Consider the following 27,605-nt stretch of genomic DNA (forward strand, 5'->3'; position numbering starts at 1 on the left):
ATCTCGCTGTCTGTGATCGCGATTGTCTGACCATCTTCTCTAGCTAGTCCGGTCGCCCGCCCGCCTGCCATCGCCATGGCCGTCATTCAAGACAGCTTCCGTATAGGTCGTCAGGCTGCAGTGCTCTTCAGCTCACTTCTCCATACACCTCGCGTTTTGAGTGTTGGAAGTGTTTGTTGGTCTCGCATCGCCATCTCTCAGCCCCCAGCCTGTCACATCAATGCATGAGTATTATATAAGGCATCATCGGTGACTTCACTCTTGTTCGGCGTTTTTTTCTGCAACAGACCACCTAATCAAGATCTGACGTTCGTTCGTCCAAGTACTTGCAACGATGAAAGATGCCTTCACGACACGGATAGCTTCACTTTTCTCATACGGAGGAGCACCAAGCCGACGACGGGACTCGAAGGTTGCTCCTTGTAGGAAGGGCTGAGAGCCAACGACGGCGCGCGAGAGAGGGTTCTGGCGCTGGACGAGTCTGATGGAGGGCTGAATGGCGGAAATGCAACTCGACTTGAAACCCATGCTACGTCACTCATAGCGCGTGTCCCATACCCACACATTTTGGCCATCTGGTTGCTTTGTATCATGGGGGGCACACAGGAGGGTGAGCCGGACTATCGAGGCGTAGCCACAATGTGCTGTGCCTGAATAGAGGCTCTGGGAGCTGATGCGACCTGGACCGCTTGGTTTCCTCTGCGTCTGACAGATGTCAACGAAGTCTTCTTGCGGCCCGACTTCTCCGCACAGGCATACGCAAATGCCATCATCGAAGGCCGCTCGGCCGACGGAGCATCGCAGGGCCAATCCCAAGGGCAAGCGCAGAGCAGCGTCACGCTTGCGCTGAGCAAGTTGAACATCGCGCTCGATGATAGCGCGCGTCTCATCAAGGAGGAAGTCACTGCCAGCGCGACGGAGCTCGTAGCTAGCGCGCAACATGCGTGCCAAACCGAGGGGGAGCTTTCCGTTCTGTGTTCAGCCATTGCTGGTCTGCAACAGAGTACTCGCGAGTGAGCTTGGCCTCCCTTTCCGCTCCATGCACGGTACGAGCTCACGCTGGGTGGTCTCACTGATAATGCCGACAGAATGAAGCAAAAGGTGACATCCGATTACCATCTCCTTGGCCGATTGCAAACACGCACAGAAAAGCTGCAGCAAGTAGCGGGCGTGATTCGCAACACTGTGCGCTTTGTCGTCCTCTGTCGGCGTCTCGACACACAATTGAGGTCAGCTGTACCCTGCTACAGTGAGGCGCAGGCTAGCAGGGACTGTGACGGCCCAGGGGAGGAGGGAGGCAAAATGGCTGCCCTTGCGGAGACGCCAGAGGACGGCAACGCAGCTGCCCACTTGGTCGAAAGCGCCAGTCAGCTGCCCAAAGCAGCCGTAATTCTAACTGCAATCGGTGAAACTTGGCTCTTGATCCTCTGGTTTTTTTTCCTGTGCTGAATAGACTTTCCATATGCCCCTCATGGCTCTTTCAGAAGGACTCCTTGTACCGGCACAAGATTCAACCTCGGCAGAGCTCTCTATCACAGGACTACATGTCGTGCAACAAAGGCAAGCATGGGTGATCGAGGCACGGCAGTTCATCACCGAGCGCATGGAAGACATCGTCGTTCAGGGGCTCAAAGAGCTTTCCATCCCGTTGCTTAGCGCATCGCTAGCTACTGCGCTCAATCTCGGCGGTCTCCCAGAGTTGGTGCAGGACCTGCTCGCGGACCTGACGGACGTCGTTCGCGAGCGCACACGCGCCGCTTTCGACGTTGCCACGCTCGCACGAGAAGCTGCTGCTGCCAGCGGCAAGGCGGCAGCGGTTGGACGCTCGTACGCGCCTCGTTCTACCGCCGGTGCTGCCGGCACGCGTGCAGAGCAGGATGCGAGGTACGCAGCGCTTCTGTGGAGGCGCATGCAGACGCTGCTGGTACATGAGATGAGCGCGGTGTGCAAGAAGGTGTACACGCTCGAGAAGGTGCTCAGGCTCAAGACCTCGACTAGCCCTGCGGATACGAGCGGTGTGGACCAGCAGGATGAGCATGGTGAAGCGCGCGGCGCCGGCGCCGACAACGGCAAGACGCTGCTGGAGGACGCAATGGCCGTGCTAGAGGACAAGCCAAGCCTGCTGTTCTGGCGCACGCTGGCGGAGTCTTTCGAGCGCGAAAGCGGCGCTGCGATGCAGGGTTAGTCCCTTACTTTGTCGCTGAAAGCTCATTGCATCACCTGCTGAGAGATGGTCTCTTTGCCTTTCAGCTTCCGCTCCTTTCAAGAACAATTTAGAGCAAGGCTTCTTGCAGCTACTGCAGATCTTCCTAGACTTCTTTGATCAGATTACCCTGTACACCGACACAGTGTATACCTTTGAAAGACAAACGTGCGTCCTCATTCTGCTCGCGCTACTTTTACGCAGACGGACTTACCTTCTCCATCCTTCCTCTCCGACGCATTATAGGCCTGAATCATTAATGTTGATGACGAAGCTCTCGGCCCTTTCGCGCGGCTACGTCGCTCGCGTTGCATCTCGTCTGGACGACGCGGCATCTACCTCTTTTTCCTCGAGGAACGTTCCCGGCCAGATGGAAGGTGCTCATTTTGCGAAGTTGCTCTGCAAGGAACTCGAGCAGGTCAAGGATCCGCTGCTTCTTCCTGCACTTGTTAGGTGCGCCGAGAATGCAGCGCAGGATTACTTTGATCAACTGCTGCGTCTGGTGAGTTCTTAGGTCGTTTAGCCCCGGACCTGGGGGTCATCTCTCACCCTGAAGTTGTTTCCCTTTCAGCGCGTCTCGCCCCCACTCAACCTGGCAGCAGGCCAGAGTTTCTCTGGTCACCTGAGAAATGCAGATTTGGCCAGCGCTGCCTATGCGATTGTGACCACCCTGCTAGAGCGCAAACACTCGTCTTCTCCCGCGCTTCGGTCTTTTCTCCAAAGTAATTTCTCCGTGAGTCATTGATAGTGGCAATGCTCAATATCTGGATTTTCCGCGAGACTCACCACGGTTACCATGATTCAGAAATTCGAACAGGCTGTTCAGGAACAATTCTTCACCCCGCTTTTCGAGAGCGTTCAGACCCAGCTCCAGCTTCCAATTTCGCGGATGCAGTACACCACAGAGACGAAGCACTTCAAAAGCGTCAGCCCATACATGGCCGACTTGAGTGATCGCATGGCGCTTTTGCGCGATTCGATCCTTCCCAAATACCAGATCGGCGACGTGAAGGAGGATTGGTAGGTGCTGGCTTTGATTGCGTACGGATTCCGCGCACGCTAACGCAAGCGACTGAAACTCCTCGCGAACGGCATCTGCAGGCTGAAACGAATTGTGGAAGCCACGCTTAATTTCTTCGTGGAACAGCTGGAGCAGCTCTCTTCGCCAGATGTGCTGACGGGGAATTCCAGGCTGACAGCCGACATATCCGAACTGCAATTGTCCGCATCGAAAATCTTGGCAAATGGGAGTTTCAGGGAGTCGATACAGCTGGATGCTTTACCTGCGCACTCAAGACTTCAAAGCCTACGAAACATGTGTGCATAGTCAATACATTTGCTCTCCACATCAGAAACCAGATGCAGCTAGTTTGGTGAAAGTACATGCAAAAAAGGCAATTCCTCAGTGATCACCACATCATGAGGCCGGCATATTCCTTCGGACAGTCGCCCATTTGCAACATTGAGGCTCGCCCAAACTGCACCAGAATTCTGCTTGGACAGCTCCCTGAAGAGCGAGATTACTGGGCTGCGCACCTCCTCTGCGACAGATATGGGGAGCGCAGTAAGCAGCACGGGATGACTACAGAGTTCCCAGATCGCCGTAGGTGAAAACCGATGAGCCGCGCCGGAAACGAGGCCATGCAGCAGAGAGATAAGCGCAAGCAAAAGCGTTCGGCGCCTGCCACGCTCGTCATGCTCGGCCTTGATAAGTGCCCCCTTCTCGGCTATTGGTGTGGCTTTGGCTTGCGACTGCAGAAGACTGTCGAGTAGGGTTTTGATACGGGGCCATGCCTCGTCATTGAACCTTCTGGTGAGGAAGTCTGGTGTCGTCCTGGACCATGTCTGCAGAAGCGAAAGCCCTTGAACTTGTACTGCGAGATCCTCGTCATCAACGTGCAGGCGACTTTGACGGCCGCCGATCCTGGCTAAAACCAGGGGAAACGCGCGATTGACGACCGGCATGAGCCTTTCGAAATTACCGCGACTGGCTAAAGCCAGACTTCCCTGCGAGAGTAGCTGCAGTGCCTGAACGCGTAGATACGCCGAAGGATGGGACAAAAATGGTATAGCTCGCTCCATCACCTCTGACACTACCTGGGCCAGGCGCGCCTCCTTCTCATCCTCCTTCGTGGCACCGTCAGGCTTTGCTGGCTCCCCTACTGGCTCCGGGTCTGCGCCTGCAGCGTCATTCGGCGAGCCTTTCAGGAGGCGACGCAGCAGCTCGAGCTGCTGAGAATCTGTCGGCCTTGGCCTAGGCTTGACTGAATGCTCTTTGGGAATTGTTGCAGACTCCGAAATGACCACTTGTACGACGCCTGTGAGAACGGAGAGCAAGCTAGATGTGTATTGCGCGTACCCGTGGAACCTGTCGAGTGCGTCCAGAAGCTCATCCACAGCATCGTGCAGGAGAACGACTGCTTCGGAGCCCAGGAGACGCATCACCTGTACCATTACAAGTGGGCCGGCCTGAGAGGCGAGCATCTCACTCTTTGACTCTGCTTCTGCGGTACTGCGCGGGATACCGGATCGCAGCGCATGCACAGCTTGCCCCATAATGTAGTCTGCGTTCTCCCAGATGAACTCTTTCACATCTGCGTGGTCAAGCGCACGACTCATGCGTGCAATGGCGACGAGTGAGGACTGTCGTAAGTCGTCGTCTGATGCTGCTAGGCCTCGCACAACTGGATACAGAACATGCATCATCGCGCCTTGAAAGCGTGGACCATGCATAGCGCTGAGATGTCCAATTACGTTGTTGAGGAGGATCTGAAACCAACGCGACATTTCCCCTAACTGCTCTGGTGGTGTCCTGGCCACGTCTTTAATCGTGCCAGAGTCGATGGTTGCCGCCAATGCGAATGCTAGATCCAAAGGTGATTCAGAAGCGTACTCTTCAATGCTTGCTTTTGCGAGGTTCGATGAAAGCTGAGCCATGCCTTTTTCGTGGGATCGAAGGGGTGTCTCAGTCGGCAATTGATCTCGCAGCGATTGCAAAGATTGGTCCGATGGAGGAGCTTGGGCAACATTGATCGGAGTATCATCCGCGATCTCTTCTTCTTCATCTTTGGCGTTGAAAAGTTGAGTGACAAGCAGCGTAGCTTCTTTAGACAGCTTTGAAACTAGCTTTTGGGCGCGCTTGCGCTGTGGAGATCGAAGTTTTGCGACACGCTCATGATTGAGCACCATCTCTACTCCTGCCAGAGTTCTCTCTACGATGAGCAAGGCTGAGAGCGAACGTGCTAGCGCGTCCGTTGACTTGAGCGTGTAGAATCGATCGACCTCTCGCAGAAGCTCCATGATCAAGGGCTCTGGACTGTAAGCCTCTTGCTTCAGATCCAACCGCAAGCTCATCTCCGCCAGACATGCTCCGATGGATGCGAGCATAGCGGTAAAGCCTTTGGATGCGCGCTCATCCAGGCCCGCAATCTTCGCAAGAGAGTGTCTTGCATCTTGAGTTTGCTCTTCGCGAATGGTCTGGGACAGATCGAGCTGGAAGCCGCTGATCAGACGAGAGATCCACGTCGAAATGCTTTCCCGCGAGCAGAGCAGCAGTGCGAGCTCGTTTGCGTATTGTCGGCTTTCACTGGCTGCTAGTGGGGCTAAGTCCATGATCGTAGCTATGCGTCTTGATAAGAGACTGACAGCATTATCGTGCTGTTGACGGACTTTGGTGGTGAGCTGCTCCAGTCCGGCCGCGAGCTCTGCCTGAAAGGTAAAGGTCAGGCTTCTAATTTGCGCCTGATGAGCTCTCAGCAGTCGAGAGATGGCATGTTTAGCAGAAGAAGATACTGCGTGGGCACGCGATGTGTCCGCAAGGTCGAGCAGCCATCGGATGAGCACTTGTGGGGTGTGGAACTCGTCATTCTGCAACCCGGCATGGTCCTCAGTGATGGACTGGGCCTTTACAGAGAGTGACTTGTAGCACTCGTGCATCAGTAGGCACGACATTGCCGCCACAGACTGTTGTACGGCCACGCTGTCGTGCTCGGTAAAGAGGCCAAGCGAGTCGAGCACTAGTTGCACGTTTGCGATGGTCTGGCGCATGCCTTTCAGCCTTACCTTGCCACCACCAGAAGGAGCGACTTCTCCTTCCCTGTTCCCGGCCAGGTCCTTGAGGTTGTCTGTGAGTGCGATGTCGTTGATCGAGATACACAATATTTGTCGGAGAGCGTCAAGTGTCGCAGACGCGATCAGTCCCGGCAAGTGGCCTTTCCGCGCTTGTTCCGATCCTGTGGACGTCTGCTCTCGGGCCGAGGATGGCGGCTTGCCTAGAAGAAGGCGATTGAGAGTCGAGACAAGGCCAGGCAGCACCGGCGCCAGATCTGCGCACATGGAGCGAGACTTTTCCTTGCCCACGATGTGCCGATAGATCGAAAAATCAGAGCCAATGAGCTCATCCGATAGCATCGATCGGACAATGACATCGTCCCCCACTTCCACCACCGTTGCGCCTGCCATCCATGTGAGCGCAACCGTTCGGAGGAGATTCACAGCTGACGCACGGAGATTAAGACCTGCTGAGGTGTCACATGCTAGCTCTCCAGTCATCCCAATCACCTGTGCGAGCGCGTTCTTGCACTTTACGTCTTTCATGACAGAGTCACGGTGGTTACGAGTGGGATAAACCTGATGAGGAAGTTGCAGCTTGACAAGGTCGGCCATGGCTGAGTGTTCCTCTTTCATCGTGTGGTTTCTCTTTTCGACAACCTTTTCCTCTGGGTCGAATGTTTCGAGGCTTGGAAGCTCAGACTCCCCGTCCCACTCCCAATCCTCACCCGAAAGTTGTGCGCTGGAAGGAGTTTCTTCTTTTGCTCTTGTCGTTGTCAATAACTTGCTGCGGGGCTTGAGTATCGCCAGCAGAAAGCGGCATATTGCGCCAAGTGTCTCTTCGCTGGGCTTTTTGGAAGCTGCTTTCCCCTTGGCACCTGGAGGGGGAGGTAGCCATGATGATGCGGCTCGGGACAGGGTGAGTGTGCCTAACAGCAGCAGTTGCTCGAAGATGGGCCATGCTTTAGTAGCCGGCTCTTCCGCCCAGCTGTGCCACCAGTAATTGCAGAGAAGCTCGAGACAGCCAAATAAGTGTTCTTGCGCTGCATCGCTAGGGTCGGATCGCTTCGACGAGGACCCAGAAGCAGGGTTTGGCTGAGAACTTGCGGTCAATGAATAGCGAAGAAGCTCTGCGAGCGGGTAGAATATGTAGTTGATCAAGGAAGGCGACAAAGGCCCAGTCTGTGGGTAAGCACATCGGTGAGAGATAGCGCCTTGGAGCTTGAGGCGTAGATCATGCAGTGCTTTCGCGAGCTCGAGCGAAGCAGGTTGCTTGGAAAGATTGAGAACCTTTACGCATGCTGGCTTGAGCTACGGAATCAAAAACAACCCAGTTGCGTTAGCGACACTTGCAAGCACAAATCTTAAGTAGAGCAAAGTTCAAGAATCACACTGTGGAATGCGTCCTTGTCGCCTTGATGCTGGGTGGTCGCACTCGTCGATGAAGCTGCGAATGGAGTCGCTGACGGGCTTGGTGCCGACGAGCCTTGTGCGGCAGACCCCGCTGGCGCATTTAGGAACCCGCGCTTGGCGAACATCAGCTGCAATACATCGCTTCTGCCAGTCCCTGGATTACTTGTGTTCCCCCACAATGCCTGTCGTGATCAGGGCCACTCCGGTGCTGTACCTTGATGTATCATTCATTCGGTCCTCGGATCTCAGACCAGGATTCCAGCTCTTGTGATGTGACACCAGAGATGAGTTCGATGAGGTACTACTGCATGAGTCGCTGCCGAATACGGAAGCGAACCAGCTCAACGAGTTTCCACCCCTTTTCAATTTCCACACCGAACACCTTTCATAGCCTTGTTCGGTCTGACGTTGAACATTTAGCTGCGATATGCTCCCAATTTGCATAGCTCACTATATAGTATTTTTTTACAGAAAGATGTGCATTCGCCTGATGCCCTCCTGTTCATCTCCAGTACGTCACGCCGCCGATGCCATACTCCTGGTCCTTGGCTAGATCGTGAGATGTGCGAACGCCAGCCGAAGCGAAGGGGACTGTCTCGTAGAAAGACTCCGTGGCCTTGCCCAGCCTTTCCTTCATCTCATACTTTTCAAGCAACTTGTCCTTCCTCTCATCTCCACCGATGCGATTGTATGCCCATCGCATGAAGCGGCGTGTCCAAGCGCGCGGCAAGATCTTCTCTAGGATTGCAGCGATTGGAAAGAGGCCAAGCAGGAAGGCATGCAGCGCCGTGCTGAGCGCCCGTAGGATGAGCTCCGGAGCGATAGTCGGCGGCAGAAGAGCAGCACCGCGAGGGCAGGCGGAAGACAAAGAGAAAGAGAATATGCGGAAGTCGGGAGACACAGAGACACTGCCATCTGAGTAGCAAAAGGCGATCCGGAAATAGCCGTCGTTCGCACGGGCTGGGATGCGAACGATGTGCGTCGCGACGGGTACAACATTTCTCTGAGAAATGGAAGAAACTCCATCGCACAGTAATTCATGCGTAGTTTTAGCCTGATCTTGGACAAATTGCCTAGTCTCTTTCTCGTACGACTCGAGCTGTTTTGCTGGGAATGCTGTACGCGCACGACTGCCGCTGCTCTCGCCTCCTTCGAGCGCAGATTTACTGTTGGGCCTTCCGTGCTCCGTCGCAGGTGTCACATCAATTCCTTTGACCGTCTTTGCTCCCAAGTACTTGGCGATCGCCCAGCCGAAGATACCCGCACGCCATCCCCGTCGGATAAGCGAGACTTGGACCCCGCCATCGCGACGTTGTTTGCCAGCCCCGCCCTTCTCGAATTCGAGCACAGTGACGGAGACGTATGTCTCTGAGCCTCGATAGAGAACGAGAAGAGGTGAATGGAGGATACTGAGGTGTGTGTCGGTGGCCGCGGTGTGCGTACCAAAGAGACTTGTGCCGGCTCGGTAGGCTGATGCGGTCATCGACAAGGCTGCGTTCAGCAAGAAAGCCATGCTTGCGAGTGTGATAGAAACTCTGCAATAGGCTGATTGCCTTGCCAGAGCAGAGTTTACGATGATATCAGACAGAATATACAGACCTCGTCCATAAAGCCCGCATGAGGGATGGCTCGGCCCATGGGAGGGAGCAACGGTGAATGGAGCAAGGCTAGCAGCCAAGCATGCTGCATGCACAGCTGCCGTCGTCACCTATGCGCCGTGAAGCGCGCTCAATACCCATTTGATTGTGGTGCAAGTGGACAGGTGCATCCTCATGCATGCTAGATGATTAGGTAATGTCCATAGCTGTTGTGGCCCACAGCAACCAAGAGCCCGCGTCGCGCAGCGCAGATGACAGCAGGCCCCGGAGAGAGATGGCGACATATCACCATTGCAGAGAGTTCCACAGAGCTCGCCAGCACCATTCCTGAGGCACATGAATCACGGCCGGCATGGCGTAGACTGGACCAAAGGACAAAAGAAGCTCACCGTCGCAGAAAGTGCAGAACAAAATTACAAAATTAACTTCCTGGGACGCGAGGACCGGCCAGTAGAGAACGAGACCGGCTTTGGAGGCCATAAAAATGCGCGTGTTGATCACGGGAGACGACGGCCCACCGAGCAAGAGCTCGCCATACGTGCTGGGACTCTATCAGGCCATCCGAGAGCAGCTCGGCTGGGATGTCTCCGTGATTCTTCCTTCTACACGTACGTTCTCCCAAGTACTACTGTCGCTCGTCTCTCTTAAAGGAATCCGCTGACAGCAAACGACATACAGAAAAGTCTTGGGGCGGTCTCCAATTTTCGGTGCACCATCCCGTGAACGTGTGGTAGTGAGTACTTGGTGGTGCTCCTCTTGTGACGTACGCCTGATAAGGCTGACTGGCTGGAACCGTCGCATGACAGCTACTACCCGCGTGCCGACAATGCAGACGGCTCCCACCCTGAAACTGAGAGCTGCTGGAGCTCAGTCCGACGGCCTATAGATTCATCGCGCGGAGAACTTGCCGAATGGATCCTGTTAGATGCCTCTCCTGCGACTTGTGCCAACGCTGGGATCTTCAACCAATTATTCTTCTCTCCCGCCAATGAAAACGATGGATACCAGAGTGACGGTTCCAGTGTAGGCAGCCTCGAACCCCCGCCGTTTGATCTCGTCATCTCCGGGCCCAATTATGGACGCAACACGGGTACTTCCTTTGCACTCGCCAGCGGCACAGTTGGAGCAGCGCTTGCGGCCTCATTAGCCAAGATTAAAGCCATATCGCTTTCGTACGGTCACTTTGCAACCCTGCCAGGTAAGTTCAAAGAAGCACAGAAAAAATACGCACCATCGGCACCCAGGGCCTTGTCCACCGCGTCTACCCCAGCAGGCACGACGGACGGCAAGCTGGTGCAGAACGGTCCGCTGATGACGTACGAAGCGCCAAAGTCGCTCGTGAAGGAAGCGCACGACCTAGCTGTCAAAATCATCAGACGCCTCTGGGACGAGTGGGAGCCCGAGGTTGGCGTGTACACCGTCAATATTCCCATTGCGTGGACCATCAAGGAACCGCGCGTCGTGTGGACGACAATGTGGAGGGGCGAGCACGGTAGACTTTACATGGTGGAAAAGGAGCATACAACCGAATCGGACAATCTTCCTGCAGGAGCCACAGATTTGACAAAGCGAGATGTGCCGGCGCATGTCCCAAGCTCCGCGCCGCAGCCGCAAAGGAGGCTGCGTTTTGGACCAGATATGCAAGCCATGCTTGCGCCGTCAGACCTTCCAGAGGGAACGGACATTTGTGAGTGTAGAAGTGCTCTGACGGAGCAGAAAACTTTCTCCTTGCTAATATACACGGCTGATGTTCTACCTGGTGCTTCAGGGGCCTTGATGGAAGGATGGATCTCCGTCACGAGACTGCGCCCAGCCTTCGCTGAGGTTCTCACACCTGCCGCCTCAAATGGGTCGCATGCGCCCGAAGAACGCGCCGTAGGTAAACCATGGAGATTGTAGGAAATTCCTGGCGCGACGGGACTGTGGCTAGAAATGTGGGTTTGTATTAGTCGTCACTATAATTTGCTTCAATGCCACAGGTATGGTCTGATTGACTTTAAGCGTTATGAGGAATCTTCAACACGACTGCCCAGCGGCCTATTGAGCAAGGAATTATTTCTGTCGCTAAGAGGATAAGAAATAATGCAGAGCTAGGTGCAAGAGTGATAATGAGACGGAATATCTAGGTACCGCAGTGCGCACATGGTGGCGGCGCACCGACTCGAATGCCTGTCCCGTGGTCTACTTTGCAAGCTAAGCGCGAAATTTGCTTCCGCGACAGGCCGCAAGAGTCTCAGCGCTTTGACCTTGAAACAGGCATCTCAATTATCACATGCACATCTACGTTACCACACGTTCTGCATCAATCGACGGAATGTTTGCTCATGCATAGATAATACACTTCCTGCCCCATCGAATCGACATCTTTATATTCGCATTGCAATGCATCGCTCCTCTGCTCAGAGTCGCCAGCTTTGCAGTTTGGTGAGCCTGCTCTTGAGATTCTACAGATGAGAAAGGGGGCGATGGCATTCAGTCAGCAGCCGCAGCTCAATTCCATAACATGCCAAGACTCACCTTCCCACCGCGCTTGCAGTTGGCAGTGACCCACTCCTCCATCTTGCCTCTGATATCGCGCATCTCCTCTAGAATAGGCAACTGTTCTTTCTCATTCGCTAACTTTGGGTTCAGCATGAGGTCAAAGAAGGAAGACCACAGCTCCTCTTGCCAGTATCTTCGCAAGTGACTTCGAAGCCTTGTGCGCGAAGACGGATCGTCGTCCAAAATGCTCGTCTCGATGTACTTGCCAAACAACAAGGTGTGTGCAATGGCTGCAATCCCGTGATAGTCTGTCTCGAACGTCCAGGGCCTGCCTTCGCACATCTCACGGCAGTCCCTCTGCTCAGCTATCCATGCCGCCTTGAACGTCTGGCCTTCGGGGTAAAGATTGAGGTCGATTGAGCGACCGAAATCGATGAGCATCAGACCTTTGGATGCCCAGCCATTCGCACCATCGCTAGAGTAGACATTGCTCCACGTTTCGCCGATGGGCGCATCGTCAAGTCGCAAGAGGCAGTTGTCAATCTTGAGATCGCCATGAATGATGTTGTTGGCGTGCAGATCCTCGACAACGCGCAAAAGTTCGATCACGAAAAACATTGCGAGCAGCTCTTCCACCCCATCGCCTCCGGCGCTACCTGCGGTGATCGCAACCCCGCCAGCAGTTGGCGCGGATCGTAGATGATTGACAAGTTCAAGTAAGGTACCTTTCTCGCCGTAGTCAAGCATGAGATACGACTCATCCTCATACTCCACAAAACGGCGAGCACTAATAATCGAGTCGAGGGTGCGACGAGAGACCCTCTGCTGCAGTTGGCTCAGCATGTAGAACTCCCACTTGTTGGGCGGGCTTTCCACTTTGACCGCGACGAGACGGCGCTGCTCTGCAGTGACGGGATCTTCGAGTGAATCGACAGACAGGTCTGCAAGCTCCTCTGCCATACTCGAGTCGATGTCATCGGGAAAGCGCTTGCGTGTGATCGGTGCGAGACCATCTAGGTCTTCAGCCAAGAAGACGGATGCGAAACCCCCTTGTCCGAGGTGTTGACGCACACTGAGCGCGTGCCCTCCAAGATCCAAGAGCCAATCCTTGATAACGGTAGTTGAATGGCTGCTACCACCAGATTTGCGCTTCGACTGCACGGCCTGCTCCTTAATCTGCTGGGCACGCTTCAAAAGGCCCGGCAAGTTGGCTGCCTTTTCGCCATGCAAGTCCATGTACAAGGCTTGCGATTCGAGCGGAGGATCAAGGCACCGCAAGATCAAGCCAAGGATCGTGGGATCGTCAGGCGAACAAGGGTTCGGGACCATGCCGATAGGCTCGGTGTTGGTGTGCTCGGCAAAGTGGAGAGAGGTGCCAATCTGTTCGTGTGAAAGCTGGTCAGTGCGATCACCCTCCACTCGTACGACCGTGAGGCCGTCGGGAATGTCGAGTTTGACTCGGTCGCCCCAACGAGATGGATCTTCGCAGGTATGTTCGGACGTGATATTGCTGTCAGATACGAAGGACGCGTCATCAAGGATTGGCGCAAGTCGCCCAGGGCGGGAGTCTTCATCATCTTGGGCTGCGTGGTGCTGGCTTGGGGTCATGAATCGGGAGTATCGCTCGCTCCTCGCTGTCCCAGGCGTCTGAAGATACGTGAATCGCGTGATTTCCGTGACCTCGGTGATGGTTGAAAGACGACGACGAATGTCACCGTCCAGCGCATCCGTTTCGGAAGCCCCACCCGGTGCTTCTTCATACTCAGTCTCTCCTACTTCGTCGTCCTCTTCTGCCGCAGCATCCAAGGTAGACACTCTTTGCGCAGATGGCCCTGCAGCTCTATTTAAGTTGGGCTGGCCTGCCGCGACCAGGCCCCTTGCTGGTTGGAAAGGCTTTCGAATAGGAGTGCTAGGTATTGCGGCCGTTGACGAAGTGAGTGTCGGAGGAGGGATTGCTGCAGGGAGCTCCTCCGCAGGTTCTTGCGCCATTGGCAAAGTGTTTGGCGCAGAGGTTTGAGCAGTTGTGAAGACATGGTCTGACGCTAGCCCTATGAAGCGTATTTCATCCTCACTGTCCTCATCGCTGTCGCTATCGCTATCACTGTCCTCCTCGTCATCATGGCCATTGAACATGTTCAGCACCTCTGCTTTGGCAGCGGCAGTCATCATGGTGACGGTGACCGATTTGCGTGGCTTGAACTTCGTCATTTCAGGCTCCTCAACTGGCACTTCGGCCCGTTCGGGCGGTGAATGGCGATCGACAACGTCAGGAGTGCGGTTCCCGTACTCTTTGACTTGCAGTGCAGGAGATGGCTTTTTGGAGAGAGGCTCACTCCCCCCTGAGGGCACATTTGGGTGGATCGCAGCGGCCTGAGACTCCTCCCCTGAGGCCGCTATCTTCTCGCCAAGCGGAGGCTTCGTTTCGCCCAGTACTGGCTGTTTCTTCTCTCCGAGTGCGAGCTGCTTCTTCTCACCAAGCGCTGCTTTCTTCTCGCCTAACACTGGCTTCTGCTTATATCCGAGGAAGAGCTTCTCCCCTAGAGCCGGTTTCTTGTTGTTAGCCTCGTCGAGCAACGGCTGCTTCTGCTTGCTTATGTCCGCACTATTGATGCCCCTTGGGAGATCTGGCAGCCAGCGTCCTTGCAGATGGTCGAGATGGCACCAAGGATCAATCGTGTCGCTCAGCATTGCGCTTGCACTTGCGCCGAGATTGCGCAATACAAGCACCTCCTCCATTGCGCGCTCGCCTGTGATGCTCGAGCGCAGGCCTGTTGCTGGGGTCGCAGACGAAGGCGATCCGGCCAATGGGGCAGCAGGTGCCGATAGCATCGAGAGAGAGGTGAGCTTTGGATAGAGTGCTCTTATGTCGACTACGTGGCGTTCCTTGTTGGATCCTTTTGGTCCTGACGTTGAGGACGAGAGACCTGCACGGCTGCTACCACTTCTAGACTTGGACATCGAAGAAAACTTGCTGGAATGTACTGCGTCTGCAAGCTGTAGGTCTTTCTCGCTCGGCTTGAGCTTGGTATCCTTGCTCCAATGCTTGAAAGGGTTCTTCCTCAGCTCTTCCGCTTCACGCTGTTTCTGTTCTCGCAACTGCCGTGAGGGCGTCACCTTGTTCTTATTAACAGTTCCATCCGACGCCTTTTCTCCATCGCCATCGCATTCGTCTTCGCTTTCTTGATCGTCATCTTGGAAGACGTCGAAAGCTGCTCCACCGCTGGCGCCACCTTTGCGCTTAATCATGCCAGGGTTGACGGTGATCCGCGTGCCGGCCATTGCAGAAGGCTCAATCCTGTTCTCCTGACGCCGTGACACGCGCGTCCCCGCATCGGTCCAGGGCTCTTCCGCTGTGCGTACGGAAGAGGAAGACAACGAACGTTCGCCTTCCTCTGGGTCCACGTACATTGGAACCCGGGCTCCATTCGCTGTTGTACCGCCATTACGGATTGTCAGGCCACGTCCAAGGCCGGTGCCACGGTTGCTGCTAGCGGTATTCGTGCGTAGCTGCAGTGGAGCAGGACCAGAAGCGCCATTAGGTCTAGACGACGATCGCGCTTGCAATGCCGCCGGCCAGCCAGGCTGCTCGGCATTTGCGCGCGCCTGCGATGCGGATTCCTGCAACATTTGCTCGTACGTTCTCCGTTGTTGCAAATGACCGGAGGAAGATGAGGCAGCGGCCGAAGTGGCACTGTGTGAATTGAGAACGCTGGACTGGAACTGGGCGTAGTGTCGCTTGATGCGGTCAAGCGGCTGAACTTTGCGTGCTATTCCGAGGCGGTAGATTGCATCTGCTTCGTGCAGGCTGCCAAACACGCCGAGTTAGTTTATACCTGTGTTGTCACAAGGGCTATCATACGCAACTTACATTCCCTGGCCCGAATAGACGACAGCCAATCCTTCGTACAGCCCTGCAAGGCCGGTGCCAATCTCGTTTGCAAGACAGAAATGGTAAATGTCACGGGGACATTCCACATGTCTAGCATAGAGGATCCACATCTTCAGATAGCGTGGATCGTTCTTGTACTGCTTGTGATCCTTGAAGTGCCTTGTCACACGCTCAAGAAGTGGTACGAGCCCGCTCTCTAGAGATTGCCCAGATGGGTACGATTCGACGACCCAATGCACGTATTTGACCCACATCTCAAGCGGATCATCCGCGTCGGCCTCGTTCTCGGCGGAGGAGATGGACCGCTCAAACTCGGCCCGCGTTGCTTCCAACGAAGCCAACCGGTCTTTGAGCTGCATGCTGAAGGACTGGGAGAGAGCGTGCGCAGATCGGCCGCCGCGCAGGGAGAGGATATTTTCCTTGTTACGCTCGATAGTGGATAGATCGACGATGGGTGTGGAGGATGTCTGGTGGATGGGCGTTTTATGCTGCTGGTGCGTTGGTGTAGGCGTTGCCTTCCCCCGAGCGAGGGTGTGAGAAGGAGTGGAGAGGACGTGCTGCGGCGTCGCGACTGCTGCCGCTCCTGCCTTGGATGGCGTCTTGGTGGATGGTGGGCCCATCATCTTGGCAACGAAGATGTGCGATATTGAGATGCTTACCTAGCGATGCTATTTCCTCTCGCTAAAAATTGCAAGATCAACGCACGGAAATATGGAGCATGGAGGATCGACGTCTAGTGTAGGACTGCCGAGTGATGCGCCGGGCCAAGCGGGTGGACTTCGCCAAGCAGAACACAAGGCTCAGTCCAGATCACTGCCGGTGCGAGCAAGTGCGTACGTAGGCCAAGGTAATATTGTACCTCTAGATACGCCCTGGCCATGCAGAAACCAGAAAGTGTCTCCTAAAATATACAACATATAAAACAACCAGGCTTTGATGAAAGTGTGCGCTGTGTGTGTTCTGTGGTTGTTGTCCTCACTGGAATCTGTTGGCGCGTGAGCTGAGACGCGACGAAGACAAAGGGCATCACGTGATACTAGATGTGTTCGGTGCAACTCACCCCCACGAGTGTTCCCCTCCCCCAACCCTAGAAGTTGGTATATCCGTGGATGAGTTTACCCTCATACCTCCCTACCTCTACAATATACGCGGTATTGTGCATATCCAGTTAGGACCGCTCATGAAACCAGCATGCACCGTGGAAAGAGAGAATGGCACGATGCCCGCAGCTTGCGCAAAGTGTAGACCATGAGCTGGCCCTTCGAACCTGCCTGCTAGCGCTTCCATGAACCAATGGAGCGGACGCGGAGCCGGTCGAGCCGGTGGAACCCCTTTCGGCGCTGTCAAGGTGGAAGGCTATGTAGGTATTCGCGTGCTGTCTTCTTCGAGCTACCGTTCCCTGTACCCTGTCATTTGATTTTAGAACAAGATAATGCGCTAATACGCACGCTGCCCTTTGCCGGATTCAGTGTCGACTTTCCCTTCAACGCTAGCGCGGTCGTCCGCGTCTATGTCCACCTGCCGTAGCACCCCGTAGCTGCTGATGGTCAAGCGCCATGGACAGCTCGGGCAATTGCTTGAGTCTCGCGCAAGAGCACGTCTGCAAAGTCCTGACAACTGTGCTTTCCCAGGTTAAGCCTGGGCACAAGGCATGGAAATGAACAAGAAGACGGCGGACCGTCATTTTTTGATGAACATCTCGTGAGTCCATCGAAGCCCTTCTATGAAGATGCGAGATCTGGAATTGCGCCGCTTACATGAATGGACTGGATATCTATGACGGGCCGCAGCCCGGAAGAGCACACTAATCAATGTACCACGACATCTTATCCCCCTCTCCTCCAACCCTTACATTTCCAATCGACCCGTGCGTGCCCAAAGAGTTGGGCACCCTACCCCCGCGTGTTCGCGCGAGGCTTCTAGCCGTGCTCGAAGAAGGACAGGAAGAGCCACCAGGCTTTCAGACGCGCTTGTATAATTTTCAGAGGCGCAGCCTTTCTGCCATGCTGCAGCGCGAGATTCTGCCGCATGATGCAATCGATGCGCGGCTCATCGCCAAGTGCAGTTCACAACCTCTGGGTGGCTTGATCTATCAAATCAACCCCAGTACGCTGCGCTTCTCGCTCTGCCGGATTCTGATGCGCGCCGAAGGTGGTGCTGCTCCTATTGATGGCAGCAACGCGGCCAACGAGTGCAAGGGCGGAACCTTTTCCAAATAAATGGGCTCTGGAAAGACCATCGAGATCATCGCATTGATTCACGCTACAGATGGTTAGCGGCCCGATATTGACCTCATTCTCGCTGAAGACGAGCCCATCGGCAGTGGTCTGGTTAGAATGCTGGAGAAGCTGGACGACGGTTGCTTGTTTCCAAATTTATCTCGCCAGCGCCAGCGGGCTGAACGGCGAGCGCGCTGCAAAGGTCCTGCTCCGGTACCGTATGAGATCGACCCAAGGCCTGGAGCAGAGCAATGCTCCCTCGACAAAGGATGGGCCACCTTCCCGTCAGCTGCAAATGCGAACCATAATGGCCAACGAGAATCGTCTGCATCATTATTATTATTATTGCTTCATCACCGATGTCATCCGCTTCATTGCTACCCGTTCCATCAAATCGAACGCTGGTACTGCGCGAGTCTGCCTCCGTCGTCTACGCTTCCGATCCGAAACACTGACCCACGCAGAGACCAGAAAGCTGCATGCCAAATACAAAAACGCGGTGTCGTCAACGACCCCACTCCCGGCATCAGCGCTACCTATGACTCCTGCGTGGCCGCGCATTGTTCGCGTTGCATCGCCTGTGACGTTCTCTAATAGAGGCTCTCAAGGCGAGATGGTCTCGAACAGTTTGCAAGGGCATCCGCGAAAGCGGCCGAAGTTATCAAATGTGTGGATATCACCCATGAACGCATCCATGACAAAGCTGCAACCACACACTCTCTCGCGTCTGTGTCTCCCTTGCCGGTACTTACATTGACAGGCCCGTCTTGAAGAGCTGCCCATCGACCGAACTGGCCGAAAGTTCATCTTCAAATGCCGGCAACTCGGACATCTGCTTCCCTGATGCAGACTCTCAAGAAGATTCGGCCTCGAAGAGCTCGCAAGGCCGCTTCCGAAAGCGGCTGAAGCTGCCAAATGTGTGGACAAGCCAACGAGCGGGCGCCGCTTCATCGATGTTGTTACCCCCAAGAGATGCGGTCACAAGAAAGCGACTAAAGTTACCGATTCTGTGGGCGAGCAAGCGATTGAGCTCTGTTTCGACGATGTCGTCCCCCTCGAGAGATGTAGACGCTCGGAATCCATTCAGACAGGTGGATCAGGTGATCTGTCCCATAGCTACAGTGCCATCTTCAGTGTCGTCGGCTTCCAGCCCTGCAAGCGTTCAATCGATTAACAGCTTTGCCTTCAGCTTTGGCACTCAGACCTAAACGCCACCCATCAGGTGCTCAGAACTCCGGTGATTGTCCGTTGGCGTGTGCGGCTGGCAAAGTAGCTCTTCATGGGATCTCTACCACTTCCAAAATTCAGCAGCCACGCTTAAACAAAAAAAAAAAAAATTAGCTTCGTGCCAGCGAGCCTGCATTGAAGCTTCTGGAGCTTACCTCGAAGCGGCAACCGAAGCTTACCTGAGCCGAAACCCGTCGAGTTTTAGGGCAGCCCCTGCTTAGACTAAAATGAGGTAATGGTCAAGGTCAACGCCGGTCGCGGCCCCCCAGGTCCCTGAACGCCGTCACATGTGCCGCCTCAACCCTCACAAAAGGCTTTCGCTAAACAACAATGCTCTCCACCAGCGCACTCGTCTGCAACTTCGCGCTCGGGCTTTGTCGTTTGGAAATAAGAAGACATGAAACAAGATCAATCGTTGCCCTCTGATCAGCGTGGTTGGTGGCGAGGGGTCTGGCGCTTGGCCCCTTTCTAAGAGTCCAAGCATAAAGGGGAAAGGAAGCGGAAATCACATCGCTTAAGGAGGCCCCTGAAGGGGGGGGGGGGAGGAAGTACAAAGAGTTTGGCCAAGAAGTCATGTAGCATGTGCTCTAGCAATTTCCAAACCGCCTGAGATATGTCCCTCAATGCCCTTTAGACATTAGTGCTTGTTCCATCTGCGACAAAGCCTCCCGCTTCGAGCGCATCCCGCGCGGCGCGGTTGATGTGTTTGAACCGATTTGGCCCAAGATGAATGCCTCCAAACCATCTTGTCACGACAACGAGCACATTTTCGACATTCTAATGAGCATTCAGTAAAGGTTAGCCAGCGGCTTCACGTACAATTATCGAGCAGTGAGAGATCTCACCAGAATCTGCAGAAGATGCGCCAGACGTCCACCTGCTGTAGTCTCGCCGTCGTCATCACAATCCCGCTGCATCACGCCGTTGGGTCCGCTGCAGGTCCATGCGTGGATCTTTGGATGTGCAGCGCGCGCTATGCGCTTGTCAGAGAGCAGGTGTTCAATGATAAGCGGTACCTGTTTCAAACAATGGCGTTCCATCAGAAGACAGATTACAATTACATTCGCGAAATTTTCGGCCCGTCCCACCTGTGCAGGATCTGTCAGATGGCAGCAATGCCCGATGAAAGTGCTCTTGCGATCTGTGATTGGCTCTGCGCTGATGAGCTTCAGCTTCTTCGCAAGCGCTTCCAAGTCTTGATGTGACCGTTGTGAAGTGTCTGAAGACTCATGCCCGAACTCTGTGACATGCCTGTTGGCTTTTAGTGTCTCTTGTTGCTTTACAAACACTTTCGCCTCTCGCTCCGCATCCATGTGCACGGTCCGCATTTGCAGCTCCTGTTCTTTCGCGTCGTACCACTCAGACAGGCTCTCCTTGACCCATTCCAAAGCCTCGAAGAGGATCGATTCTCCCTGCTTCCATTCTAACCCTGCAGCCCTCCCTTTTTCTACCAGCACTTTCGAGTCATGGAGGAAGCAGCGAAGTACCTTGCCGAACACGATATGGTCTACGGGGTGTCCCCCGACGAAGCGATTCAAAAGCTGCAATTGTGGAGGATGTTCACTTGCGGGATATCTTTCTGGTAGGGTGACCGCGGTCAAGAGGTCCAGCGGTTCTGACGTCAAGGAGCTCGCAGACGGCTCGAGCTGCGTCTTGAATGATAGCCTCAATATTGCGCCAGGGGTCCACGAGCGCGCAAGTGCAAGCTGAAGGTCTTTGTTCGCACTCCCCGATGCACTCGGCGTTGACAGCCTCGAGGCTCCTGTATGGGAGGCTTGAACAGGTGTGACGGAGTGCGATAGAGGCAGCAGAGTGATAGATTCCTCGTCGTAGATTGAAGACAGCGCGAGCAGCTCATCGGCAAGCTGTGCGGCCCAGGTCTCGTCACTGGCCGCTTCGAGCGTTCTGCTCAACGTCGTAAGAGGGGTCGAGTCCGCTTCATCCATGTTCGTGCCTCTCTCTTTCACGCTCAATGTGAACACCTTTTGAGGGTGCACTGGGATCATCAAGTCTGGTTCCTTGCAGCAGCTGCTTATTGAAATACAGGCGTTGGGGACGTGCATGGCGTGTCAAGACGGACAGGTCTACAGCAATCCGGGTGTTGTCAAGACAAGGTGCAGTGGCCCGGTGCCCAAAACTCCCAAGAAGTCCCGACTTCCGAAAGTGTGTGAAGGGCTGAGGAGGAATGTGCTCTCAACGCTCTTCTCGCAGACTTTGCCGTCGATGATGGACAGCAGACATTTTTTCTCGTCTTCCATCATTTTCTTCTCTGGACGAGGACTTGCTCACCTTTGCAAATGGCAAAGGTGACCACGGTGAGTAAAAGCATCGGAAGAAGTCGCACCGAGAGGATGATACCCCAATTCGAAAATAACAATCTGTCAATCCGCGGACGGCCCTTTCGAGGGTCGAATGCACGACAAAGACTTGAGAGCTTTCCTGATCCTCGTCGTTCCAATCCCCCCTTGTGCCAAAAGGCCGAGAATCTACCCTGATTCTCAGAAGTGCTCAAAACTTACTGCGAACTGTGATTGGATGCGTACAGGTTGAAGATATAAGACGTTGTGACTGTTGAAAACGGTGAGTTGGCCCATTGAGAAACAGAAAGCATGATGATCCAAAATGGTTGTGCCAAACAACATGGCGACTTCGCCGAAAGGCGGTGGGCCTCAGTTATATAATGCGTTATTGTCCTGATCTCTCGAATGCTGAAGCGCGTCGTAGTATAGAGTCAGCAGACGCTGATCAGGGTCCTTGTCTCCGTCTGCGGTTCAGCATCATGTCCGAACATCAACCGCAGCCTGCCGCCGATCACACAACATTCCCATTAAACCTGCCTATTCCAAAGAACGATGGAGGCTCGATGCATCTAATGGGGCATCCGTTGCCGGCCCTCACGCCACTGCAGAGCACTGATGGAGGCGAAGTTGACCTCTTTCTCCTTTCCCTCTCCAAGCCATGCCTCATTTTCATCTATCCTCTCACTGGAGTGCCAGGCAAGAAGGTGTCAGACTCCTGGAATGCGATACCCGGTGAGCTGCATTGATTATCACGTACGCTCAACTCATCGTTGACTGTAATGGACTATTTACCAGGCGCCCGCGGGTGTACTTCAAATCTATGCTCTGTACGTGATTCCATATCAGCGTTGACCAAGCGCGAACCGGAGCTGTCGATTTTCGGCCTAAGCACACAGTCCACAGCATATCAGACCGAAGCAGTTCAGCGCTTGAAGCTGCCGTTTTCGCTGCTTTCGGATGAGAAACTTGAGTTCGCTGACAAGCTAGACTTGCCGACGTTTGAATGGGAGGGAAAGCGAGTCCTCAAGCGAATGGCACTTCTTCTCAGAGGAGGCCAGATCACACGCGTATCTTATCCTGTCTTTCCACCTGACAAGGCGGCAGAGTTGGCTTTGCCGATGCTTGTTCCTGACGAAGACCTGGCAGACAATTTGTCGTGAGATGCGGAGATGGGGTCGGGAGGGAATGAGTGACAATTTGTATTATAGATAACACAAACTTCGACGGGCCAGGCCCCAGACACGAAGTTCGTGACCGCGACGATGCAGCAAGGAATGAGCAGAGCACCGAGCAGGTCTCCAGACGGAGACCCAGTCCTGCCCCGGAAGATCAACCCCCGCAAACTCGAATCCAACATACGACGGCCCGTACCGTATCTATTAAAGAACATTAACGAAGCATGCTGCGACCCGATAACGGGGTGGACCTGAAGTGTATCATCGTAGTCATAGACAGCCTCACCGCCTTTCCGCTGACGGTGTGCGCCAGCTCAGGTTAGACGGGTGTGAAGCGACACGCCTGTGCGTCGATCAGCCCCATTGGCCGTTGGTTGGCATACCGCGCCGTCGGAGAGAGACAAGAGCGCCACAAAGCACCTAATATAGATGGACTCTATGGGTCCAGCCGGAGCCTCCGACACTAATCCTATGCTGGTAGTCACTCGACGAGACCACACTGAATCACACCTTTTCAGTAGTTCTCACACGAGAATCAGACCTCCGCACATCGACACCAGTCTTTACCTCCCGACTCCTCGAGTCTCGAGGCAGCATCGAGCTCAAGGCTAGCCTCGCCCGGCCCATAACCCACGAATTCAACCTAATCACGGCCCGTCCCCGACATGATTTGAGCACAGTCGGAAACAACGCAGCCGGTGGATTACTGTGCATTGCCTGCATTCACCGTACGCATGTGATTCGCGCTGTAGTATTCGTGCTTATTGGAGTGATCAGCCCAAGTCCCAGACGTCCCTCCCGAGCCTTCGACTCGACTCGCAGTCCCCGCAGCGCCAAAGCAACGCGAATCTAGGCCCTTACGACGGAAGTCGCAGATTCCCGAGTATGTCCTCGGCCGAGGAAGCACCAGCATCGTTGCTGGCCTTATTACGAGATCAGGCTCATGCGTCGAAATCGCCATCGAAGTTCTTGGTGAGGATTCGACGAGGAACTTATTGTGTGTTTCAAGCGTCTGACAGAGCTTGTGCGACCTAGCAGACTCCCAAAAGCCGGCAGGTAGAAGAGTCCCTTTTCGATGACAGCCCCAGCTTTGGGTATCTTGAGAAGCTCACTTCGCTATCGTTGTCTTCCATCCAAGCACTGCCTCCCTCGCTTGCACAAGATGCGCAAAGCCTGCATAGCTCTCTCTCATCACTATGTTTGCGGCATGCAAACACTTTCATCAGAGTGCACGATGCGAATTCATCGCTCCTTCCGGCGCTTGCTGCTGCTGAGACCGAGCTCGATGCGATGCTCGATCTCCAAATCGATCAACTTGCAGACAAAGTCGAGACCTTCCAGGCCAACGCAGAGCATCCTCTTGATCGACGGCGGAGTATCGCAGAGTTAATGAGTATACACGAAGACAGCCTCAGCGGCCTACTCGATGTGCCACACTTGGTGCAACTCTGCATCAGCGCTCGTCGCATAGATGAGGCTTTACAGCTTTCAGCGCACCTCACTAACTTCTTCAGCTCTGTGCAGGACAATGCACGTGAATTAGACGTAGGTCAAGAAGGGTTTGAAGTCATTCGCGAGCTTCTACGCGAGGTCAAGCAGTCCCTCACCGGCCTACAGCAACATCTCATTCAATCATGGTCAGGGCCAGGGCTCAAACTTCCTTCCGCAAAGCGCGCGTTGTCGCAGCTCAAGTTGCTTGCTGTCATCAGCGATGAGATCGGAGCGTCCGATCGGCAAGAACAGCACGCTAAGGGTACTCTCAACCACGCGAAACTACACCTCGCTTTCTTGCGTGCCAGAACAAGCGTCGTCCAAGGCCGGCTCATTGATGCGCTTCACCAACGCAACCATGAGGTTGAACACCTCGCGAAGGCTGCCAAAGTCTCCCCTGCCGAATCGGGCGCTCTCGTTAACGCGCTGGCGGACACCCTTCGGAAATATATCAACATCTGGCGAGAAGGTGTGCTCGACGTGCTAAGCATGGCAACTGCGCTCTTTGGATCCGAGTCGGTTAAAGGACACCGTAGCGTGTCCGAGGATCTAATCATCCATACGCAAGGTCTTACCTCCTCGGCGGCAGATTTTTTCAGTAGTCAACTCGCACAGACACTTTCGAAGCATCTGGGTCTTTGTCTGCAGGTCCGAATGCGCTCAGAAACGCGTTTACTCCTCGCCGAACACCTAGCCGATCTGCATAGACAGCTCCGCTACGCTTCCATAGCCTGCTCCCGATTCGGCTTCGACTTTGCGCCCGTCCTTCGACGAGCGGCATCAACATCTGGTGAGCGGCTAACGACGCTTGAAGGCATTGGCATACAGCTATTCGAGCAGTCCGTTGTAGAGGCGGAAGAGAGTATCTCCAAAGATATGAGTGCTGGCTTGGACAAAGTCATCGCGGCATGTTCCATCTTGAACATCCTTGCCGCTTCGGGGATGGAAAATGAGCAGGTGAACCAGGAAGCGCCGCCTTCCTATGTGTCGTGGTATTCCATTCTGGCACGCTATTGCAACGGACTGGCGGACGCACTCACTGCCCTCGCAGCCTTCGCGCCTCTGACTTCCAAGCGTGCGACGAATCAGATCTTGCAACGCTCGCTCGAGCAGATCAGCTCGAGATGGACTGACGCATTGGACGTCCTGCAAGGGCAAAATACGCTCTCCAGCGGCCTGTCGCCTCAGATTTCAACAGCGCTTTCATCAGATGAGGAACTCACGATGGAAGAAGTCGCAGTGAGGCACAAGGAAGCTACAGAGCTCTTGACTGCAAGGCTTGTCTCATGTTGGGCTACAACTATCACTCCATGGGCTCTCAACGCATTGCACAAGGGCATTTACAATTCCTCCCACGATATCGCCGGTGTGGGTTCCTCAACATCCGCAGAACACTTGGTGGATTGGGCTCAGACTAAGGAGAAAGCTTGGAGTAGTGCCGAAGAGGAGCGGCAAAAGCTATTGCAGCAACGTCGTCGAGACAAGGAGGAAGCTGAAGCTGCGGCTGTGGCTGCGATCGAAGATGAACGCCTTGCACAAGAAGCAGCAGAGGTGGAGGCGCGCAGGCTTGCCGAGGAGCGCGCAGTTCAACTCGGGGCCGAAGCAGCAGCGAAGCGCAAAGCTGAAGCAGATGCAAAGGCAGAGGCGAAACGGAAAGCAGAGGATGAAGCAGCTGCTGTGGCTGCTGCGGTAGAAAGAGAGCGCAAAGCTGAAGAAGAGGCTGAAGGGAAGCGCAGGAAGGAAGTGCAGGAAGGGGCGAGGCGTGAAGCTAATGCGGCACCAAAAGCGAGACCAGAGGCTGAAGCTGAGGCCAAAGCAGCAGCAGAAGCCGAAGCGAAGGCGAAGGCAAAAGTGGAAGCAGAAGCGAAAGCCAAGGGAGAAGCTGAAGCAAAAGCAAAAGCTGAAGCTGAAGCGAAAGCAGCAGCCGAAGTGGCAGAGGTAGGACCCAAAGCAGAAGCCAAGGTAAATACAAAGGTCAAAGAAGAAGCGGAGGCAAAATCAGACGCAGGAGCAAAGCTTAAAGCTGAGACGAATGTAACGCAGAAGGGAGCGGAAGAGCTGGCTGCTCGAAGGCAAGCGGAAGAAGAGAAGGCTGCTGCACCTGTAGCTGCCGAAGCGGGTAGATCGCGATCTGAAGACGCAGTAGCAGCAATCGACAGACATGCTAAGAATGACGTCAAGGGACAAGATGAAGAACACCAGGTTGATGAGCGTACTCAGCCTCAGGAGGCGCCCAGCACCAGCGCGCCGCCGAGCGGCACGCAGACGCCAGCTGACGCCACGGAAGGAGAGTATGGAGACGAAGGCGGCGAGCCCGAACCGCCAGTAACTCCAACCAGCCAGAGAAACAAAAATGCAAAAAAGAAGCAGAAGAAGAAGCAGAAGAGGGCTGAAGCGGCGGCGGCAGCCGTGGCAGAACAGCAGAAGAAAGCCGCTACTGCGTCGACGTCCCTGCCCGAATCGGCCCAGTCGTTGTCGTCAGCGACCGAGTCTCAATGTAGCACTGAGCAAAAGGAGCCTGCGAAAGAGGAAGTCGCGGCGTCTGCACCTCCAGCCAAGCCAACGGGTAAGCTGTCTCTCGCCGAGAAGCTCAAAATCAAGCAGGAGCAGCGCCAACGAGAACAACAGATTGCTGAAAAGCGAACGTCCTAGCGCAAGCGAGGCCAGCAAGGCCATGTTAGGCTATGTTGTATCCTACAGATTACAGCCGTGCTAAGTGATACATTGGGCGGTAGTCCCAAGCTCGTGGCTGCCGCCCACGTATGTTGTGTGTTCTATCAGCTAGTCTCCGGCCCACCCCTGAGAGATATTTATCTGCTGCACTTGCCAGTAATGGGGCGGGAAAGCTGTTGTAAGGGGCCTTAAGACGGTTTGTTGCCTGTTTCATTTGCAGCCCACTGTGGCATGCCCGGTGAATGGTCAAGATAATGGCTCTCGGAGATGCTCATGTCCTAACTCTAAATCTCCCGATGTGTAGCCAACGCATGGGATACAAGCTCTCAACAGCACTCTGAGTGCCACAGGCGCCACCCAGGATAGCTCTCATCTTGCAAGGCACCTACTTCCCGCTCTAGTATCCCTCCTTCGGGTCGTACTACCGTCGCGGCTAGGAGCAGCTCCGCATCAGCATTGCCAAGCCGTTCCTGTATCGCGTCATTATCTGGAGCATGGGCGAGAAGACCCCCCGCTACGGTGGACAAGAGGAGGAGAACGACCGCGTACATCTCGACCCGAAGGAGGGAAAGGGGCTGGCGGCCAGATACAAAGCGGCCATGCGCGAGATGATCGTCGTGTCTGCGCTTGCGTGCGCCGTTCCTTTGTCGGCTTGGTTAGTGCTCGCTTCTTTGTTCTTTGACCTGTAAATTGCTATACGTCGCTTCAAAAGATGTCCTTCTGTTCTCTCCATCTATTGAGGGGGAGGCGCAAGGCGGTTGAGTGTGGGCTGAGATTGTCGAGATTGCTCAATGAAGTAATGAGACCTTGATGGCAAGACGCGAGTCGCGACGCGATGAGTTTCCTTTGATGTGAGAAGGGATTCATGTTGCATTTTGCCCTTCAC

At 54.6% G+C, this 27,605-nt stretch overlaps 10 protein-coding genes across 10 annotated transcripts; 6 read left to right on the plus strand and 4 right to left on the minus strand.

Moving 5' to 3' along the window:
• Positions 1-191: 191 nt before the first annotated feature.
• Positions 192-3,552, plus strand: K437DRAFT_254453 (uncharacterized protein). Its single transcript, XM_013389655.1, has 9 exons — positions 192-610; positions 713-1,013; positions 1,089-1,405; positions 1,485-2,180; positions 2,251-2,371; positions 2,450-2,705; positions 2,775-2,936; positions 3,009-3,223; positions 3,305-3,552. The coding sequence occupies exons 1-9, from the start codon at positions 592-594 to the stop codon at positions 3,528-3,530; spliced, it is 2,313 nt and encodes a 770-aa protein (XP_013245109.1). The 5' UTR covers positions 192-591; the 3' UTR covers positions 3,531-3,552.
• K437DRAFT_272646 (uncharacterized protein) lies at positions 3,513-7,902 on the minus strand. The gene is made up of 2 exons (XM_013389656.1): positions 7,645-7,902; positions 3,513-7,564 (listed from the first exon to the last, which is right to left on the minus strand). The coding sequence occupies exons 1-2, from the start codon at positions 7,789-7,791 to the stop codon at positions 3,569-3,571; spliced, it is 4,143 nt and encodes a 1,380-aa protein (XP_013245110.1). The 5' UTR covers positions 7,792-7,902; the 3' UTR covers positions 3,513-3,568.
• Positions 7,903-8,085: 183 nt separating this feature from the next.
• K437DRAFT_254455 (uncharacterized protein) lies at positions 8,086-9,435 on the minus strand. The gene has a single exon (XM_013389657.1). The coding sequence runs from the start codon at positions 9,177-9,179 to the stop codon at positions 8,169-8,171; it is 1,011 nt and encodes a 336-aa protein (XP_013245111.1). The 5' UTR covers positions 9,180-9,435; the 3' UTR covers positions 8,086-8,168.
• A 74-nt stretch (positions 9,436-9,509) lies between these two features.
• On the plus strand, positions 9,510-11,257 carry K437DRAFT_232668 (sure-like protein). The gene is made up of 4 exons (XM_013389658.1): positions 9,510-9,872; positions 9,943-9,997; positions 10,071-10,951; positions 11,033-11,257. The coding sequence occupies exons 1-4, from the start codon at positions 9,749-9,751 to the stop codon at positions 11,161-11,163; spliced, it is 1,191 nt and encodes a 396-aa protein (XP_013245112.1). The 5' UTR covers positions 9,510-9,748; the 3' UTR covers positions 11,164-11,257.
• Positions 11,258-11,603: 346 nt separating this feature from the next.
• On the minus strand, positions 11,604-16,501 carry K437DRAFT_254457 (uncharacterized protein). Its single transcript, XM_013389659.1, has 3 exons — positions 15,614-16,501; positions 11,782-15,550; positions 11,604-11,708 (listed from the first exon to the last, which is right to left on the minus strand). Exons 1-3 carry the CDS (start codon positions 16,255-16,257, stop codon positions 11,664-11,666), a joined length of 4,458 nt encoding a protein of 1,485 aa, XP_013245113.1. The 5' UTR covers positions 16,258-16,501; the 3' UTR covers positions 11,604-11,663.
• Positions 16,502-17,655: 1,154 nt separating this feature from the next.
• K437DRAFT_25882 (uncharacterized protein) lies at positions 17,656-18,708 on the plus strand. The gene has a single exon (XM_013389605.1). The coding sequence runs from the start codon at positions 17,903-17,905 to the stop codon at positions 18,608-18,610; it is 708 nt and encodes a 235-aa protein (XP_013245059.1). The 5' UTR covers positions 17,656-17,902; the 3' UTR covers positions 18,611-18,708.
• Positions 18,709-19,628: 920 nt separating this feature from the next.
• Positions 19,629-21,129, minus strand: K437DRAFT_254460 (ribosomal protein S5 domain 2-like protein). The gene is made up of 3 exons (XM_013389660.1): positions 20,169-21,129; positions 19,926-20,096; positions 19,629-19,857 (listed from the first exon to the last, which is right to left on the minus strand). The coding sequence occupies exons 1-3, from the start codon at positions 21,024-21,026 to the stop codon at positions 19,711-19,713; spliced, it is 1,176 nt and encodes a 391-aa protein (XP_013245114.1). The 5' UTR covers positions 21,027-21,129; the 3' UTR covers positions 19,629-19,710.
• An 814-nt stretch (positions 21,130-21,943) lies between these two features.
• K437DRAFT_277676 (uncharacterized protein) lies at positions 21,944-22,540 on the plus strand (the record flags this gene model as incomplete). Its single annotated transcript, XM_013389661.1, has 2 exons — positions 21,944-22,112; positions 22,176-22,540. 2 exons carry the CDS (start codon positions 21,944-21,946, stop codon positions 22,538-22,540), a joined length of 534 nt encoding a protein of 177 aa, XP_013245115.1.
• A 582-nt stretch (positions 22,541-23,122) lies between these two features.
• On the plus strand, positions 23,123-26,758 carry K437DRAFT_254462 (uncharacterized protein). The gene is made up of 2 exons (XM_013389662.1): positions 23,123-23,527; positions 23,594-26,758. The coding sequence occupies exons 1-2, from the start codon at positions 23,441-23,443 to the stop codon at positions 26,696-26,698; spliced, it is 3,192 nt and encodes a 1,063-aa protein (XP_013245116.1). The 5' UTR covers positions 23,123-23,440; the 3' UTR covers positions 26,699-26,758.
• On the plus strand, positions 26,729-27,568 carry K437DRAFT_254463 (uncharacterized protein). The gene has a single exon (XM_013389663.1). It carries the CDS (start codon positions 27,214-27,216, stop codon positions 27,406-27,408), a length of 195 nt encoding a protein of 64 aa, XP_013245117.1. The 5' UTR covers positions 26,729-27,213; the 3' UTR covers positions 27,409-27,568.
• The last annotated feature ends 37 nt before the right edge of the window (positions 27,569-27,605 follow it).

The sequence above is a fragment of the Tilletiaria anomala genome, assembly GCF_000711695.1.
Source record: "Tilletiaria anomala UBC 951 chromosome Unknown K437scaffold_12, whole genome shotgun sequence".
Lineage (NCBI taxonomy): Eukaryota > Fungi > Basidiomycota > Exobasidiomycetes > Georgefischeriales > Tilletiariaceae > Tilletiaria > Tilletiaria anomala.

Coding starts and splice junctions, on each gene's coding strand:
- K437DRAFT_254453 (XM_013389655.1), top strand. Junction 2,181..2,250: donor AAGCGGCGCTGCGATGCAGG/GTTAGTCCCTTA, acceptor TTTGCCTTTCAG/CTTCCGCTCCTTTCAAGAAC. Junction 2,706..2,774: donor TTGATCAACTGCTGCGTCTG/GTGAGTTCTTAG, acceptor TTTCCCTTTCAG/CGCGTCTCGCCCCCACTCAA.
- K437DRAFT_272646 (XM_013389656.1), bottom strand. CDS start 7,791: ATGTTCGCCAAGCGCGGGTTCCTAAATGCGCCAGCGGGGTCTGCCGCA. Junction 7,565..7,644: donor ACAAGGACGCATTCCACAGT/GTGATTCTTGAA, acceptor TTGATTCCGTAG/CTCAAGCCAGCATGCGTAAA.
- K437DRAFT_254455 (XM_013389657.1), bottom strand. CDS start 9,179: ATGGCTTTCTTGCTGAACGCAGCCTTGTCGATGACCGCATCAGCCTAC.
- K437DRAFT_232668 (XM_013389658.1), top strand. CDS start 9,749: ATGCGCGTGTTGATCACGGGAGACGACGGCCCACCGAGCAAGAGCTCG. Junction 9,998..10,070: donor CATCCCGTGAACGTGTGGTA/GTGAGTACTTGG, acceptor GTCGCATGACAG/CTACTACCCGCGTGCCGACA. Junction 10,952..11,032: donor TCCAGAGGGAACGGACATTT/GTGAGTGTAGAA, acceptor CTGGTGCTTCAG/GGGCCTTGATGGAAGGATGG.
- K437DRAFT_254457 (XM_013389659.1), bottom strand. CDS start 16,257: ATGATGGGCCCACCATCCACCAAGACGCCATCCAAGGCAGGAGCGGCA. Junction 15,551..15,613: donor GTCTATTCGGGCCAGGGAAT/GTAAGTTGCGTA, acceptor CGTGTTTGGCAG/CCTGCACGAAGCAGATGCAA. Junction 11,709..11,781: donor ACTGCAAGCGCGGTGGGAAG/GTGAGTCTTGGC, acceptor TCTCATCTGTAG/AATCTCAAGAGCAGGCTCAC.
- K437DRAFT_25882 (XM_013389605.1), top strand. CDS start 17,903: ATGGTTAGCGGCCCGATATTGACCTCATTCTCGCTGAAGACGAGCCCA.
- K437DRAFT_254460 (XM_013389660.1), bottom strand. CDS start 21,026: ATGGATGAAGCGGACTCGACCCCTCTTACGACGTTGAGCAGAACGCTC. Junction 20,097..20,168: donor ATCTGACAGATCCTGCACAG/GTGGGACGGGCC, acceptor TGTTTGAAACAG/GTACCGCTTATCATTGAACA. Junction 19,858..19,925: donor CGCATCTTCTGCAGATTCTG/GTGAGATCTCTC, acceptor AATGCTCATTAG/AATGTCGAAAATGTGCTCGT.
- K437DRAFT_254462 (XM_013389662.1), top strand. CDS start 23,441: ATGTCCTCGGCCGAGGAAGCACCAGCATCGTTGCTGGCCTTATTACGA. Junction 23,528..23,593: donor AATCGCCATCGAAGTTCTTG/GTGAGGATTCGA, acceptor GCGACCTAGCAG/ACTCCCAAAAGCCGGCAGGT.
- K437DRAFT_254463 (XM_013389663.1), top strand. CDS start 27,214: ATGGGCGAGAAGACCCCCCGCTACGGTGGACAAGAGGAGGAGAACGAC.